The sequence below is a fragment of the Oncorhynchus gorbuscha genome, linkage group LG04 (assembly GCF_021184085.1).
Source record: "Oncorhynchus gorbuscha isolate QuinsamMale2020 ecotype Even-year linkage group LG04, OgorEven_v1.0, whole genome shotgun sequence".
Taxonomy (NCBI): Eukaryota; Metazoa; Chordata; class Actinopteri; order Salmoniformes; family Salmonidae; genus Oncorhynchus; species Oncorhynchus gorbuscha.
Window position 1 is genome coordinate 49377744 of NC_060176.1, and position 17653 is coordinate 49395396.

At 42.5% G+C, this 17653-nt stretch overlaps 1 protein-coding gene across 6 annotated transcripts in view; it reads left to right on the forward strand.

The window, feature by feature from the left end:
- Positions 1 to 14479, forward strand: part of piwil2 (piwi-like RNA-mediated gene silencing 2) — a 30773-nt gene extending 16294 nt beyond the window's left edge. For 4 of the 6 annotated variants that reach the window (XM_046347046.1, XM_046347047.1, XM_046347048.1 and 1 more), the window contains exons 15-23: positions 4209 to 4322; positions 4798 to 4986; positions 5388 to 5489; positions 7865 to 7981; positions 9134 to 9222; positions 9579 to 9684; positions 12346 to 12599; positions 13079 to 13186; positions 13395 to 14479. In XM_046347046.1, the coding sequence (XP_046203002.1) occupies positions 4209 to 4322; positions 4798 to 4986; positions 5388 to 5489; positions 7865 to 7981; positions 9134 to 9222; positions 9579 to 9684; positions 12346 to 12599; positions 13079 to 13186; positions 13395 to 13551 (1236 nt within the window). In that variant the 3' untranslated portion in view covers positions 13552 to 14479. The remainder of the gene's footprint in view (positions 1 to 4208; positions 4323 to 4797; positions 4987 to 5387; positions 5490 to 7864; positions 7982 to 9133; positions 9223 to 9578; positions 9685 to 12345; positions 12600 to 13078; positions 13187 to 13394) is intronic. The other 2 variants (XM_046347051.1, XM_046347050.1) reach the window with 2 other exon arrangements.
- The last annotated feature ends 3174 nt before the right edge of the window (positions 14480 to 17653 follow it).

The following is a 17653-nucleotide window of genomic DNA, read 5'->3' on the forward strand; positions in this document are numbered from 1 at the left end:
AAACAATGCTGTGCAGCTGTATTCATTGACCTGGCCAAGGCTTTCGACTCTGTCTGGTTTCTCAAATGATTGCCTCGCCTGGTTCACCAACTACTTCTCTGATAGAGTTCAGTGTGTCAAATCGGAGGGTCTGTTGTCCGGGCCTCTGGCAGTCTCTATGGGGGTGCCACAGGGTTCTATTCTTTGACCGACTCTCTTCTCTGTATTCATCAATGTTGTCGCTCTTGCTGCTGGCGAGTCTCTGATCCACCTACGCAGACAACACCATTCTGTATACTTCTGGCCCTTCTTTGGACACTGTGTTAACAACCCTCCAGACGAGCTTCAATGCCGTACAACTCTCCTTCCGTGGCCTCCAACTGCTCTTTAAATACAAGTAAAACTAAATGCATACTCTTAAACCGATCTCTGCCTGCACCTGCCCGCCTGTCCAACATCACTACTCTGGACGGCTCTGACTTAGAATATGTGGACAACTACAAATACCTAGGTGTCTGATTAGACTGTAAACTCTCCTTCTAGACTTACATCAAACATCTCCAATCCAAAGTTAAATCTAGAATTGGCTTCCTATTTTGCAACAAAGCATCCTTCACTCATGCTGCCAAACATACCTTTGTAAAACTGACCATCCTACCAATCCTCGACTTTGGCGATGTCATTTACAAAATAGCTTCCAATACCCTACTCAATAAATTGGATGCAGTCTATCACAGTACCATCTGTTTTGTCACCAAAGCCCCATACACTACCCACCACTGTTACCTGTGTGCTCTCGTTGGCTGGCCCTCGCTTCATATTCGTCGCCAAACCCACTGGCTCCAGGTCATCTATAAGTCTTTGCTAGGTAAAGCCCCGCCTTATCTCAGCTCACTGGTCACCATAGCAGCACCCATCCGTAGCACTCGCTCCAGCAGGTACATTTCACTGGTCACCCCCAAAGCCAATTCCTCCTTTGGCCTCCTTTCCAGTTCTCTGCTGCCAATGACTGGAATGAATTGCAAAAATCACTGAAGCTGAAGTCTCATATCTCCCTCTAACTTTAAGCACCAGCTGTCAGAGCAGCTCACAAATCATTGCACCTGTACAAAGCCCATCTGTAAATAGCCCATCCAACTACATCATCCCATATTGTTATAAAAAATATTTTGCTCCTTTGCACCCCCCTATCTCTAATTACACGTTCATCTTCTGCACATCTATCACACCAGTGTTTAATTGCTAAATTGTAATTACTTCGCCACCATGCCCTATTTATTGCCTTACCTCCCTAATCTTACCTCATTTGCACACACTTTATATAGATTTGTTTTCTATTGTGTTATTGACTCTACATTTGTTTATTCCATGTGTAACTGTGTTGTTTGTGTCACACTGCTTTGCTTTATCTTGACCAGGTCGCAGTTGCAAACTTATTCTCAACTGGCCTACCTGGTTAAATAAAGGTGATTTTTAAATATTTTTTTTGCAATCAATTCATACACCACAAATTTGGAGAAAAAAAAGGTCAATTTGTCCCATATTTCAGTCAGACAATCCTACCCGTCTTTTGCAGTCACGTTGCGTTTATGAAAACACACTATATATACAGATGTGTGTGGACAGCCCTTCAAATTAGTGGATTTGGCTGTTTCATTGCTGACAGGTGTATAAAATTGAGCACACAGCCATGCAATCTCCATAGACAAACCATTGCCACCTTTCCAACAAGTCGGTTCGTAAAATGTCTGCACTGCTAGAGCGGTCTCCCTGTCAACTGTAAGTGCTGTTAATGTGAAGTGGAAACATCAACGGCTCAGCCGCGAAGTGGTAGGCCACATAAGCTCACAGAATGCTGAAGCACTACACTGACCCGCAATGTCCCGCAAAATCATCTTGTTGTCACGCTTTTGGGTATTTTAAATGTGGTCACCCTAGTGGTGAGACTCCACACAGCTCATTACATAATAAACAACATTCTCACTCACGCACATTTTTCAAAAATGGCCCGGTGCTAGATCGTCGTTAGTGAAATCCATTGACGGTAAATGGACAAGAGGTCAGTCGTGTGTTAAATTAAATTCACAGTTTATGATTACTATGAAATTTAATGAAGTTCTTCTGGTCCTTAATCACTTGCTATGGTTAGGTCTATTGGGCTTGTCCTGTATGCAGAAAGGTTACCAGCACAGCTCCCAGGGTCCACGTTGAAGCTGAGTTTAGCCTTCGAAAAACAACTGTGAAAAACAGGGCAACATTTAAACCGTTGTCGTCCCCCATGAATGATGTAGCGCCCCCCTTGGGCCAATCAGTGTAATTTTGTAAATGGTGGATCTCTATGGCAAGACCCAACTTTTGTCAAAGTCGGGCCAGTGGTGTCTGAGATTGCATTGGTCAGCTAGACTTATATCCCTGAGCATGTGTGCCATATTTCATCTCACTGAATAAAACAGATCAAGAGATATAAGCATGTGCCTGTTATAACACCACCGTGTTGTCGATATGAATGTTTGTTGTATATGTGGAGTGTTTGCAACTTGTGTACCAAATGTTTTTATAGGACTAATATCCTTGACTGATTTATGTGCCAGACCACACTCATGTTGTTTTAGGTACTAGCCTGGCAAGGATTACATTGAGACTTTTGTCCATAGATGCCGCATATCAAGTTTCGTGCAGATTGATCATTCGGTGCCATAGGAATAGTGTTTTAATTTTTTTTTACAACTTTTTCGATTCCATCATGTTTTCCACTAGCACCGGCTGTCGGCTATACAGCCGATTACGGACTCATTTTCAGCTGGCTACTTTTTCCACTTAAATTAAAAGGCAACTTTTCAATTCTCTTCAGACAAAAAGTAATGCTATTTTTATTTGAGCAAAATGAATGACCATTCATTCAAGCACCACCACGCTCCCGCAAGTCCCAAATACCTGAGCATACATGAGTTGATGCCTTCACACAGCACATGCAAGCTGTCTTGAGCAAAAAGCGCCCCATAAATCTACTCACGGAGCTTATTTATTTTAGGGAAAGTGATTTACAGAAGTAAACCTTCAATAGTGAACATACTAGCAATATGATGGCTACTGTGGATAGTCTGCAAAAATAAAGCTACAAAAAGATGCCTAGCATTAGTCTTGGCTAGCCTACTGTAGCCATGTAGATGTCTATCTGGAATGTTTGTCTTAGAGGCAGTGTTCTATTTTCAAAACTTTTCAAAATGACATGCTTTTGAAGCAAAAATGTATGCAATTAATACAACGTGATTCTAAAGAATAGAGTAGGCTTGTAATTGCTAAATTATTACATAGCATCTTAATACATATCATAATAACCAAATATGGCCTATTAATAGCTGAATATAGAGCGAAAGCTTGCTATAGGTCCTGCATGACCCCAATGCATTTAAGAACTATACCATGTCTGGACCAGTGAAAGTGATGTTCGGGCATGTAACGTAGTTATATGTCCAAGGTATCGCATTGGTGCAAGTTAACCAAAGATCTCATTTGTATTTCCGATATGCAGTCCATCAGGATTTGCCAGACTGGTGTTTTTAAGTGAATAACTCGGCAGTAGCCTTCCCGAATCGCATCGGTAAGACGTTCATTTGGCTTCCTAATTTGCATACTGGTATGCTTTTTAGCAATTATCTGCAGATAAATTGTTGAAAAAAATTGAAGATGGTGAATCCTCCTCACTGCAGGAAAAATAGGTAGGCTAGTTGAGAGTGGTTCAAAATATGATAAAAGGAAATGGATTGAATGGTTCTAATGATACTTATCTGGGATTTTCAAAGAATATTGGTTTTACCTGTATTGCAGATAGCTGAGAAAATGCCTCTTAAAAGCCTGTGGAAGTCTGCAGACTCTTACAGGATTATTTAAATGCCCATTGTAGTCAAATACATTTTCCATGTGTTTTATATCATATTGTACAAGAGCTGATTTTAAAATAACTGTAAAAGTGTGAAAAAATGTGATTCGTGTTATTTCGTGATAGTTGCTGGACTACAATCTAGCATCAGAATGAGCAGAGGCCACCAAAATAGAGCTTGTTTGGCAAAAATGGTGGGTCGGGGGGCCTATTTATTTTACACACACACACACACACACGCTATTGCTAGGGTGATAACCGCCAATTATCGACCCTGCAGGCATTTTTTTTTGGGGGGGGGGGGGGGTTGCTTGTGGAAACTTGAACTATTCTCTGTTGTTCCATCCAGACTATAGGAAGAATTCTGCCTCTGGAGACCATCTGTCTGCAGTCAGTGTCCTTTGTCACCGGAGCTGATGTCAGCTGGTCCAGAGAGGTTATCAGGGATGCTTCTATCAGTTGTGTGAGTCTCACGGTCAAAGGGTCAAGTACAGCACACTAATGATGTCATGAGAATGACTACGGTAGCTTACTATAATTTGTGTCTGTATTGCAGTCTGTTTTAGGGTTGATTTAAGGATATCAGTCTCCTACGCAGTCACTTTAAACGTTTTGATTTAGTTGAAGAAAAAGAAACTGAGGAATCAAGAAATCAGCCTGGCTCTGGCCAATCATAGTGCACTATATGGGGTGGCAGGGTAGCCTAGTGGTTAGTGTTGCACTAGTAACCGAAAGGTTGCAAGTTCAAATTCCCGAGCTGACACGGTACAAATCTGTCGTACTGCCCCTGAACAGGCAGTTAACCCACTGTTCCTAGGCCGTCATTGAAAATAAGAATTTGTTCTTAACTGACTTGCCTAGTTAAATCAAAAAAATATAGGGAATAATGCCATTTCAGTCTCACACTTCTCTGGCCCGTTCTGTTGTTTTTCTCTCAGATCCCCATGAACTGCTGGGCCATTTTCTACCCTCGGCGCTGTGCTGAGCAGGCCGAGGAGCTAGTGTCCTGCTTTGGGAAGGTGGCCGGACCTATGGGCCTGAGGCTGGATCGGCCCATCCGCGTGGAGCTGAAGGACGACCGCACCGAGACCTACGTCAAGAGCATCCACTCCCAGCTCACTAGTGAGGTAGGACATGACACTACTGCCTCTGAGCACCTTAGAACAGTCATTTTTTGTGATCAATTGTTGTTATTGAGTCACAGAAGCTGTATAGGCCATGAAGAGAAATACAGTACAAATGTTCTGAATATCTTCCCAACCTCTCTTACAGCCCAAACCTTTGAGCCTACTTCAAACATTTGACTAATAAAAATGTGGAAGTTAGTTTGTTTCTCGAATGTATCTCAACTTTGTGGTTATTTCTATGATGATGTTTGAGTTATTCACATCAGTAATACATAAACGCTGGTGGTAGGGAGATTTGTCCTTTCATTCTAAAGCGCTTTGATGTGGAAAAGCACTATATAAATCCTATTAATTATGAATCTATTATGAGCTTTCTCTTTTTACCTTGGCCCATTTTTCAGCCCAATGTGCAGTTGGTAGTGTGTATTATGACAGGCAACAGAGACGACCTCTACAGTGCCATCAAGAAGCTGTGCTGCGTCCAGAGTCCCGTGCCCTCTCAGGTTAATTCTGCCACACCTCCAAACAATTCACTATTGATCTTCATTTAGCCAGGATTGTCCACTCTGCAACAAACACACAACATACAGTAAACGTACAAAAAAAAACATGGCTAGGTGCCAGCACTGTTTTTCTTAACCTACACCTCGGCAGTGGTAGAAAAAGTTGTCAAAGTTGAGAAAAGGTAAAGATACCTTAATTGGAAATGACTCAAGTAAAACTCACCCAGTAAAATACTACGTAAGTAAAAGTCTAATTATTTGGTTTTAAATATCCTTAAGTATCATAAGTAAATGTAATTGCTAAAATATGCTTAAATATCAAAAGTAACGCATAAATAATTTCAAGTTCCTTATATTAAACAAACCAGACGGCAATATATATATACACTGCTCAAAAAAATAAGGGGAACTCTTAAACAACACAATGTAACTCCAAGTCAATCACACTTCTGTGAAATCAAACTGTCCACTGAGGAAGCAACACTGACAATAAATTTCACATGCTGTTGTGCAAATGGAATAGACAGGTGGAAATTATAGGCAATTAGCAAGAAACTCCCAATAAAGGAGTGGTTCTGCAGGTGGCAACCACAGACCACTTCTCAGTTCCTATGCTTCCTGGCTGATGTTTTGGTCACTTTTGAATGCTGGTGGTGCTTTCACTCTAGTGGTAGCATGAGATAGAGTCTACAACCCACACAAGTGGCTCAGGTAGTGCAGCTCATCCAGGATGGCACATCAATGCAAGCTGTGGCAAGAAGGTTTGCTGTGTCTGCCAGCGTAGTGTCCAAAGCATGGAGGCGCTCCCAGGAGACAGGCCAGTACATCAGGAGACATGGAGGAGGCCGTAGGAGGGCAACAACCCAGCAGCAGGACCGCTACCTCTGCCTTTTAGAGCCCTGCAAAATGACCTCCAGCAGACCACAAATGTGCATGTGTCTGCTCAAACGGTCAGAAACAGACTCCATGTGGGTGGAATGAGGGCCCGACGTCCACAGTTGGGGGTTGTGCTTATAGCCCAACGCTGTGCAGGATGTTGGCATTTGTCAGAGAACACCAAGATTGGCAAATTCGCCACTGGCGCTCTGTGCTCTTCACAGCTGAAAGTAGGTTCACACTGAGTACCTGACAGACGTGACAGAGTCTGGAGACGCCGTGGAGAACGTTCTGCTGCATGCAACATCTTCCAGCATGTTTGGCGGTGGGTCAGTCATGGTGTGGGGTGGCATTTCTTTGGGGGGCCACACAGCCCTCCATGTGCTCGCCAGAGGTAACCTGACTGCCAGTAGGTACCGAGATGAGATCATAAGACCCCTTGTGAGACCATATGCTGGTGTGGTTGGCCCTGGGTTCCTCCTAATGCAAGACAATGCTAGACCTCATGTGACTGGAGTGTGTCAGCAGTTCCTGCAAGAGGAAGGAATTGATGCTATGGACTGGCCCGCCTGTTCCCCAGACCTGAATCCAATTGAGCACATCTGGGACATCATGTCTCGTTCCATCCACCAATGCCACATTGCACCGCAGACTGTCCAGGAGTTGGCGGATGCTTTAGTCCAGGTCTGGGAGGAGATCCCTCAGTAGACAATCCGCGACCTCATCAGGAGCATGCCCAGGCTTTGCAGGGAGGTCATACAGGCACGTGGAGGCCACACACACTACTGAGCCCCATTTTGACTTGTTTTAAGGACATTACATCAAAGTTGGAACAGCCTGTAGTCTGGTTTTCCACTTTAATTTTGAGTGTCACTCCAAATCCAGACCTTCATGGGTTGAAACATTTGATTTCCATTGATCATTTTTGTGATTTTGTTGTCAGCACATTCAACTATGTAAAGAAAAAAGTATTTAATAAGAATATTTAATTCATTCAGATCTAGGATGTGTTATTTTAGTGTTCCCTTTAATTTTTTGGGGCAGTGTATATATATTTTTACATTTACGGATAGCCAGTGGCACACTCCCAACACTCAGGCATAATTTACAGACGACGCATGTGTGTTTGCTGAGTCCGCCAAATCACATGCAGTATGGATGACCAGGGTTGTTCTCTTAATAAGTGAGTTAATTATCCTGTCCTGCTAAGCATCAAAATCTAACGAGTACTTCTGGGTGTCAGGGGAAAGTGTATAGAGTATATAGTACATTATTTTCTTTAAGTGTTAAGTAAAAGCAAAAGTTATATAAATGTAAAGTCGAGAGACCCATAACTGCTTATGTAGGGCTACTTTACACCACTAACTCAGGTCCTATAAGATCTGTGAATACTAAAGGTGTAAGGTTCAGGGAAAGAGGCAAGGAACCAAAAGGTTTATCAACTGCCTAAAGCAAAGGTTAATCTAAAATGAAAAATGTAAATTTCTTTGGCTTTGTAGGCCATTAACGTCCGGACCATCTCCCAACCCCAAAAGCTGAGGAGCGTAGCCCAGAAAATCCTGCTGCAGATGAACTGCAAACTGGGAGGAGAGCTGTGGACTGTGAACGTCCCTCTGGTTAGTGATATATTTTTAGCTACTGGTAAGGTTTTGGCTGATGTTGACTATGTTTGGGTGTAGGGATGCTATGTGTCCACTAGATGGAGACAGTGAGACATGCAAGTCGGAATTAAAGCTTTGCATAAGATAAAGCGAGACACAATCAGGAATTCAGAACAAGTCACAAATACCTTATTTTATAGTGTAATGTACAAAATTAACACCAATTTACCCATAAAGAAAGTGACACACAAATGCCAAGGAGATAATATAAAACAAGTAGAGTTTATAATGCAAAATTACTTTTTCAGTAAGCAGTCTGAAGAGGTAAGAGGTTTTATTTTTGTCAAGTCAGCTGTTTAAAAAATGTACTTGCAAATGTACTCCGGGGGTACCGGAGGAGAGAGGTGACCAGGATTGTGTGTTGCCATCGACAGCTACAGGTTGTAGGACCCTATAAAATTATTGTTGTTGAAAATGTGGATGGAATCCAGACATTTAAAACGGAAGTCAAAATATTCCAAATGTATTGAACTTAGTAGGAAATAAACTAAATGTAATTTGTATCATAAAACAAATAATATGCACCAGTGATTTGTATTTTCTTTCAACTTTCTGAAGAGGCAACGGCACAGGAATGCCCTGGCTCTGACTGCACAGGAATGCCCCTGTGTGCGTTTGTCTACCACTTTGTGTTGCTGTTAGTGATGATGCTAACTGAATGACAACCGTCTTCTGGTAGATCGAAAGGCTTCTAAACCTTCTCAATTAAATGTTAACTACGGATTAGCCTATGCCCACCTGGCAGAAGGATATCATGATTATTTGCATCGATCCATTGGCCATTTGTTTAGCAAATTCTGCAATCACATGAGCGCTACAGAAACATCAGTAACAATGCTAACCAAACAATGGTCTGGCTGATGTGCAGTTGATTTAAAGGGTAACTACACCCCAAAATCTACATTTCTCAACCTTAACCTCAAAAGTGGTCTCTTGAGGTGGTTTAAGCGTTGTTGTGGACTTAGAACATCCAATTTGGTTGTTTTTCTATTAAACAGAAGGGGGGTTGTCAATAAGTGATTGAATTCAAATGGATTTATCCAGCTGTTAGAATTCCTGTTTTAGTTTAGTATTTTTAGCGCCTGTCTTTGCTTTACGTTGTAACAGAAACATCTGATGGTGATTGGAGTGGACGTCCATCACGACACCAGCAAGAAGAACAGATCAGTCATGGGCTTCGTCGCCAGCCTGAATAGGTAAACACGCCCCCTAAAAGACACACCGCACAGTAACATATCAGTGAATGCAATTAACTTACTTGATGGCTTTTCTGAGTAATTATGTCTGTATCCCAAATGGCACCCTATTCCCTATATCAGGGATGGGCAAATTTAATGGGAGTGGGGGCAACAAAAAAATCTGAACTGATGAGGGGCCACAGTGGCTTGTGGGTCTGTGTACCCACACATGCAGCCAGAGCCAGACCTAGCATTTTGGGGTTTAGATGGCTACCCTATATAGTGTCCTACATTTTACCAGGCCCCAAAGGCTGCACTATATAGAGTGTTATTTGGGATTCAACCTATGACATTTCCTCCTATTCCTCACTCAGCTTGCTGACTAGGTGGTACTCCAGAGTGACCTTCCAGATGCCCAACGAGGAGATCATCAACGGGTTCAGAGTGTGTCTGCTGGCTGCACTGCAGAAATACTATGAGGTGACTGTTTTAAAATAGGCCTACTATGCGTTGAGGCCTTTATTTATTTTTAACACTGTGTACTAAAGGCCTTTCAGCACCGCCTGGGATTTTTTTATATATATATACACTACCGGTCAAAGGTTTTAAACACCTACTCATTCAAAGGTTTTTCTTTATCTTTACTATTTTCTACGTTGTAGAATAATAGTGAAGACATAAAAACTATGAAATAACACATAATGGAATCATGTAGTAACCAAAAATTTGTTAAACAAATCAAAATATATTTTATATTTGCGATTCTTCAAATAGACACTCTTTGCCTTGATGACAGCTTTGCACACTCTTGGCGTTCTCTCAACCAGCTTCACTTGGAATGCTTTTCCAACCGTCTTGAATGAGTTCCCAAATATGCTAAGCACTTGTTGGCTGCTTTTCCTTCACTCTGCGGTCCGACTCATCCCAAACCATCTCAATATGGTTGAGGTCAGGGTGATTGTGGAGGCCAGGTCATCTGATGCAGCACTCCATCACTCTCCTTCTTGGTCAAATAGCCCTTACACAGCCTGGAGGTTTGTTGGGTCATTGTCCTGTTGAAAAACAAATGATAGTCCCACTAAGCCCAAACCAAATGGGATGGTGTAACGCTTCAGAATGCTGTGGTAGCCATAGTGGTTAATTGTGCCTTGAATTCTAAATAAATCACAGACGATGTCATCAGCAAAGCACCATAACACCACCTCCTCCCATGCTTTACGGTGGGAAATACACATGCGGAGATCGTCTGTTCACCCACACACGTGGTTGGAACCAAAAATATCCAATTTGGACTCCAGACCAAATGACAAATTTACACTGGTCTAATGTCCATTGCTCGTGTTTCTTGGGTCAAGCAAGTGTCTTCTTATAGGTGTCCTTTAGTAGTGGTTTCTTTGCAGCAATTCGATCCTCTGAACAGTTGATGTGTATGTTACTTGAAGCATTTATTTGGCCTGGAATTTCTGAGGCTGGTAGCTCTAATGAACTTATCCTCTGCAGCAGCGGTAACTCTGGGTCTTCCTTTCCTGTGGCGGTCCTCATGAGAGCAGGTTTCATCATAGCGCTTGATTGTTTTTGTGACTGCACTTCAAGAAACGTTCAAAGTTTTAGAAATGTTCTGTGTTGACTGACCTTAATGTCTTAAAGTAATGATGGACTGTCATTTCTCTTTGCTTATTTGAGCTGTTCTTGCCATAATATGGACTTGGTATTTTACCAAATAGGGTTATCTTCTGTATACCCCCCTACCTTGTCAGAAAACAACTGATTGGCTCAAACGCACTAAGAAGGAAAGAAATTCTACAAATTCACTTTTAAGAAGGCACACCTGTTAATTGAAATGTATTCCAGGTGACTACCTCATGAAGTTGGTTGAGAGAATGCCAAGCGTGTGCAAAACTGTCAAGGCAAAGGGTGGGTAATTTGAAGAATATCAAATACAAAATATATTTTGATTTGTTTAACACTTTTTTGGTTACTGCATGATTCCATATGTGTTATTTCATAGTTTTGATGTATTCACTGTCATTCTACAATGTAGAAAATAGTAAAAATAAAGAGAACCCCTTGAATGATTAGGTTTTCTAAAACTTTTGACCGTGTGTGTTCTCAAATCTAGTTACAGTAAAATAAAGAGTTTTTACTGGCAGTGGGCATGGGTCTTTTCAATAAATAATGGTTCAGTCTTTTTGCTCTATCTATGGACGCGACCCAGTCGTTCATTATAGATGTTCCGTTGGCTGTCAACGTTCTTATCCATTGCTTGCTAGCTAGCCAACTACAGCTAACTTAGTCACATCAAAAAGTGCAGCCAGAATAACAGCAAAGTAGCTGCATTTGGGTAAGCTGTTTTTTAGTGACATTTTTAGATGCATACATAACAATGAAAAATGTGCTCATTTGTCAGGACACTTGTTTAGAGGAGCTAGCCACAACACAGCTAACACACTTAACTTCAAACTGAAGCTGGAAAGACGGCAAACTACCTGCTCGCACTTCGTTCCGTTTTACCTTTTTTCAATTTACATTACTTATATCCGTAAAAATGATGCCAGCTGATTCATGATTTCGACTGGTCTGTCTCATCCCAACTCCTGACACGTTCATTACTATGGGACAGCTGGAGATCAAATTTGAATATTGAAACAATGTTGCAAATGTCAGAGACAGACTGCAAGGTTTTACAAAAAAACTGTCCTGACGGCTAGATCCAGGATTCTTACAAGTTCAATGTCTAATTTAACTGATTCGGCATGCTTTTCATCTGGATGTGAAAATACCGCCCCCAATCCCAGAGAGGTTAACTGATTTAATGCTTAATATATGATATAACGACAACTTTGCCCTCCATAAATGCAAGGACAGAAGAGTAATGTTTTATGTCATACAATTTTAGACAAATCCGTCAAGACATCAACCATGATAAAGGATTAAACCGGTTTTAAATCAACTCGTGAATCTTATGATCCCCATTATATCTTAATGTAATGACATTAAAAATGTTTGCTAATTATTATCAATGACTTATCAACAGCTACTGTATAGTTAGTTGTCCAGTGCAGGAAATCCTCACTGGTATCCTAGTTTTATAGAAAGACTCATATGCTAGTGAAAAATATGCCGTGATTTATGTTTTTCCAGGTGAACCATAACTTCCCGGAGAAGATTGTGGTATATCGGGACGGAGTGTCTGACGGCCAGCTGAAGACAGTGGAGCTGTATGAGATCCCTCAGCTGCTCAAGTGTTTTGAAACATTCCCAAACTATGAGCCCAAGCTCGCCTTCATCGTGGTACAGAAACGTGTCAGCACCAACCTGTACTCCTGCTCCGGGGACCGCTTTGGAACGCCTCCGCCAGGAACTGTCCTGGACCACACAGTCACCAACAGGGAATGGTTAGTCCTGGCTCTGTCTTTAAGGGATACTTCAGGATTTTGGCAATGTGGCCTTTCATCTACTTCCCCAGAATCAGATGAACTCGTGGATACCATTTTTATGTTAGAGGTAGTTTCGTGAGCCAATGCTAACTAGCATTAGCGCAATGACTAGCATATACCCATAGACTTCCAGTCATTGCACTTAAGCTAGTTGGCATTGTGTCTTGAAACTACCTCAAACTTCATTCATTCTGGACACAGAGGCATAACAATGGTATCCATGAGTTTATCTGACTGGGGAAATAGACAAAATCCTGAAGTATCACTTTAATGGAGTGTAATGCTGGTTCTCTTCCCCTTTCTCCTCCTCTGACCCTATCCATGGGGGGGGGGTGAACAAGTGCATACTTCAGTGGAGAAGTGGACAGAATTAGGCTTAGGTCATCAGTTTTGTAACGCTTCATCATTTATCAAATTATTTATATTTCTCTCCCCAGGGTTGACTTCTACCTAATGGCGCATCACGTTCGACAGGGCTGTGGCCTGCCTACACACTACATCTCAGTCTACAACACAGCAAACCTCTCCCCAGACCACTTGCAAAGGTAATGTTAGTTGTACAGTGAATTATGCCACCATAAATCTCTAGTTGGCAGTAAGGGCCAAATAGTATCTGCCAGTTTACATAACTCAGTTATTGTTGACTTTATACGTTGGTGGGTGGAGTGGATGCGTCACATGAAAGCCTGTCATTCTTGCAGCATTAACATATAACCTTGTTATAACACAATCTAACTCTTGGTCTCACTCTAGGCTGACCTTCAAAATGTGCCACATGTACTGGAATTGGCCCGGGACTATCCGGGTGCCTGCGCCGTGCAAGTATGCCCACAAACTGGCCTTCCTGTCGGGCCAGTATCTCCACTCAGAGCCAGCTATCCAGCTGGCAGACAAGCTGTACTTCCTCTAATGTGTGCCTCCTTAGGCTCAGCCCCTCTTAGAAGGAGCATACCAGTCTGCACAACAATTAACATGTCGCAACAGAGAAAGCCTTGAAGAAGAAGAAAAATGGAAGGAGGAAAATAAATGAGAAAGGGGGGAGGCTTTCACATTGACTTTTGGATCAGATAAAATATATTTTTTTGTTTTGTTTAGCAGTCAGTGTTCTAATGGTGTCTGACATAGACCCCCCCACCCCCAGGCACTGTTGTCGTAGAAACTGTGTGTCCTATTGCAGGTTGTATGTTGGAATTTAGAAACAATGCTCTGTTTTTAAATTGAATCTATTTTTGCTACATGAAGTAATCCAACTAGGTATACACTGCCATTATAGGGCATCATTGTCGATGAGAGAAGACCATGATACTCTTTAAGATGGCGGCGTATCGATTGTTGGACTACTTCATGTAGCTAATTTAATAATGAAGGATTTCCTAAATTCCAATGTTCCCCCTGTAACTAGCTATGGGAGTTCAGAAAACACTGACTTGGGAATGAAGAAAGTATTGACTAAAGGTTGAGTCAAAGATCCTGATTATGGCTACTGATTACTGCTACACATCAGCTTGTGCATGCCCTCAGACACAAGCTTTCGCTCTGCCGCTGAGGTTCGATTTTACATGGCTAACAGTTTGAGAGTTAAGAAATATAGCTGCTTTCAGTGCTTTGAGGAATGGGAACAAATGTTTATAAAACAAAAAAGGGCCAGTTTTCCACGGTTTGCATGACCCACGGAGACCAGAGGAGATTTTATTTTTGTGAAGTGATAGTGTGAAATTCAAGTCTGTTGTAATGTAATACAACCATAGTGGGTTTTATTTGTGTTGTCCTCTGTTTTGTTGCTCCAGATACATTGCTGTTGCAAATAAAACTGGTGTGTGTATGGGAAGTTTTCTTAAGTTTTTAGTCTTGTCTTTTTTTTCTAGCTTTTTTGTGGGGCCATTCCCCAATTGTGCTGCATGTCCAAGTGATCAGAACGCTGTCAATGAAATTGACTTAGTCTAGTAGACGTGCTGTCGCTTCTCTGTAGTTGTATATGTAACTCGGCACAGACCAGAACAATCAACAAAGTTATTTGCCATAATGCCGAGAGGTTATTGCTTGAAAGCTACCAGCACAAACATGGAAGTCTTTCACTTTGACAGATATTACTGACTGATGATAGATAAATACTGGGGAGGGGGGGGTGGAAATGGCCATGTGATGGAAAATCTGATAGGAATGGAAAATCTGGTGTGACTGATGGCTGAGGAACCAGGCTTGATGTTGCCACAGGGAAAGTGTCTGCCTTGGACCTCTGGTGTCTAGTGCGATGGCATGAATCTCTATGGGAGGAGTTGACAGTAGGGATTGATCATTACCCCATAGTATGCACAGTAGGCCGGAGGTGTCAGTGGATGAAGCAGGCATGTGGGTGTTTGTAAGGGCAAAGTGAGATCAGTTTCAGGAGCTGAATGAGAAGGTGATGGCTCAGGTGGATATGAGAGGGGATGTGGATGGTATGAATAACTGGGTGAGAACAGCATTAGTGGGGGAAGCTCCTGAAACTATAGCTAAGAGTTCAGGGAGGAGGAAAGCAGTCCCGTGGTGGACAGAGGAGTGTGGGGCAATGGTGAGGAGTAGGAGTAGGAACAGGGCATTTCGAGTACTGAAAAGGACATCACTTCCAACATCTGCTTCAGTATAAGCAGTCTCTGGTGAAGAGAACTATTCGTCAGACAAAGAGGTCATGTTGGCTTCGTTTGAAGTGTGACACCTGTGGGAGAAGTGTGGGGGATGATTAAAATGATTAAGAGGATGAGTGGGGTCAGAAGGGAGTGGGATTATCCAGTGTTGACGAGTGGGAAGGATGTGTCAGTAACAGATGAGAAGGCACTTGTCCATGTGCATAGCTAGGCAAATTTGTCAGAGGAGGAGGAGAGAGAGAACGAGAGAGGAGCGTGCTGGATAGGAGGATGTAGTAAATGATGTGTTGAATGCACCATTTACAATGGCAGAGGTGAAAAGGCCAAAAGGTAAGGTTGGGTTAACTTCACCTGGGAAAGATGAGATGTGCTATGTTATGTTTTCCCATCTTGGTGATGATGCACTGGATAAGGTATTGGTGTTGTACAACAGAGTATGGGAGAAGGGGAAACTACCAGGCAGTTGGAAGGAGACAGTAGTGGTACCAATCCGGAAGCCACGGAAGGACCTAACAAGGCTAACAGGCTATCTGCCAGTAGCTTTAACATCACATGTATGTAAGATTATGGAATGTATGGTTACGAAGAGGTTAACTTACTTTCTGGATAGCTAATATCACATCTGAGTGGGGGAACTATGGACCCAGTTCTTTGCTTAGAATCCGAGGTCAGGAAGGCTCAGGTGAACTAGGAGACTGTTGTAGCTGTCTATTTTGATGTGGAAGGAGTTTTAACCAAGCTTGATATTATATGGGTAGGAGGAAGAACGTACACCAGGATTTCCTGTTTGAAGGTCTATCCAGGTGAGGGTGGGGAAGTCTCTATCAGGCATCTACCTGGTGGATAACGGTACACCGCAGGGAGTGTGATTAGTCCTATGTTCTCAATCATAATCAATTATGTTTACTTTCAGTTAAGGACAGATATTGGGAGGTTATTTGCAGAAGATGGGGCCTTATGGAAGAGGGGAAGAAATGGGCCATAGTCAGGAAGGTAAAGGAAACAAGTGATGTAGGTAGAGCGGTGGGAATTAATGTGGGAATTCAGGTTCTCTGTCGTGTAAACTCAGACAGTGTTCTTTCGCAGGAGGAAGGTGGGAGATGAGGTATGCTTGAGGTAAAAATACTTGGAGACGATGGCAGTACAGCATATGGTTCGGCAGCCCGGACTTCATTGGAAAGACTAGCTGTCATACCGGGGCAAGGACTTAGAATATGTAGTGGGGCGTTTTGGACCTCCCCAGTATCTGCACTCCCGGTGGAGATGGGGGATATGCCATTGCAGATTAGGAGACAGCAGCTGGCAATGAATTATTGGGTCCGCCTAAAAGGACATGGGGTGTCTCAGGCTGCGAAAGGGATTTTACAGGCATGCTGGGAACACGAGCGAAGACAATACAAGCTTTGGGTGGGTGGGTAATACCCAGGCGAAGGAGATGGGGTTGTGTGGAAGGGAGTTTAGTTAAATTGTAGCTATTCCTGTAAATCCACCATGGCTACTTTCACCTCCAGTAGTTGATCTAGAAGTGTTGGAGAGACGACAGAAAGATAGGGTGTTGATCCATCTGATTGGTTTGAGATGTCTGGATACTGTGTATCAGAATTTTGTGGCTATTTACACAGATGTTTCAAAAGATCCAAGGACAGGAAACACTTGGTCAGAATTTGTAGCGCAGGAATGTGGTGTGGCAGTCAGGAAACATATGACAGATCATCTGGTTGTATATACGGCAGAGCTGATGGCCATACTGTTGGCCTTGCAGTGGGTGGAGGAAGTCAAACCAGACAGGGTAGTTATTTGCTCTGATTAACGTACAGTGAGTCTCCAGTCGTTTAGCTCACTTAGCATACAATACCTGCTGTATGAGGTGCTACAAACCCATTGCAGGATTAGACAAATGAGTACAGATAAGATTTACTTCAGTTCCAACCCATGTGGGGGTGGAAGGATATGTGGCAGTTAATGTACTGGCTAAACAAGCACTTAGTAATGGGGATGTTGAGGTTGTAGTTTTAATGACCAAGGCAGAGGAAAAAAGACTGATATGGACAGTGATGTTGCAGAGATGGCAGGAGATTGATAGGCATGCATTTATTTCATGTACAGAGGAAGGGGAGGACGGCAGGAAGGGACAGAAGAGAGGAGGCTAATTTTACAAGATTAAGGGTGGTATACAGCCAGTTGAATAAGACCTTAAATGTGATAGGAAAGTATCTAACAGGAAAGTGTGATTATTGCCAGGAAACAGACCGTGGAGCATGTATTGCTACAGTGTGGGCAGTATCAGGGGGGAAGAGAGAGGTTGAGATCTAGTATGAGAGAGAAGGGGATACAGGAAATTAGTTTAAAGGGTATATTGAGTTGAACGTCATTAGATATAGTCTCAAA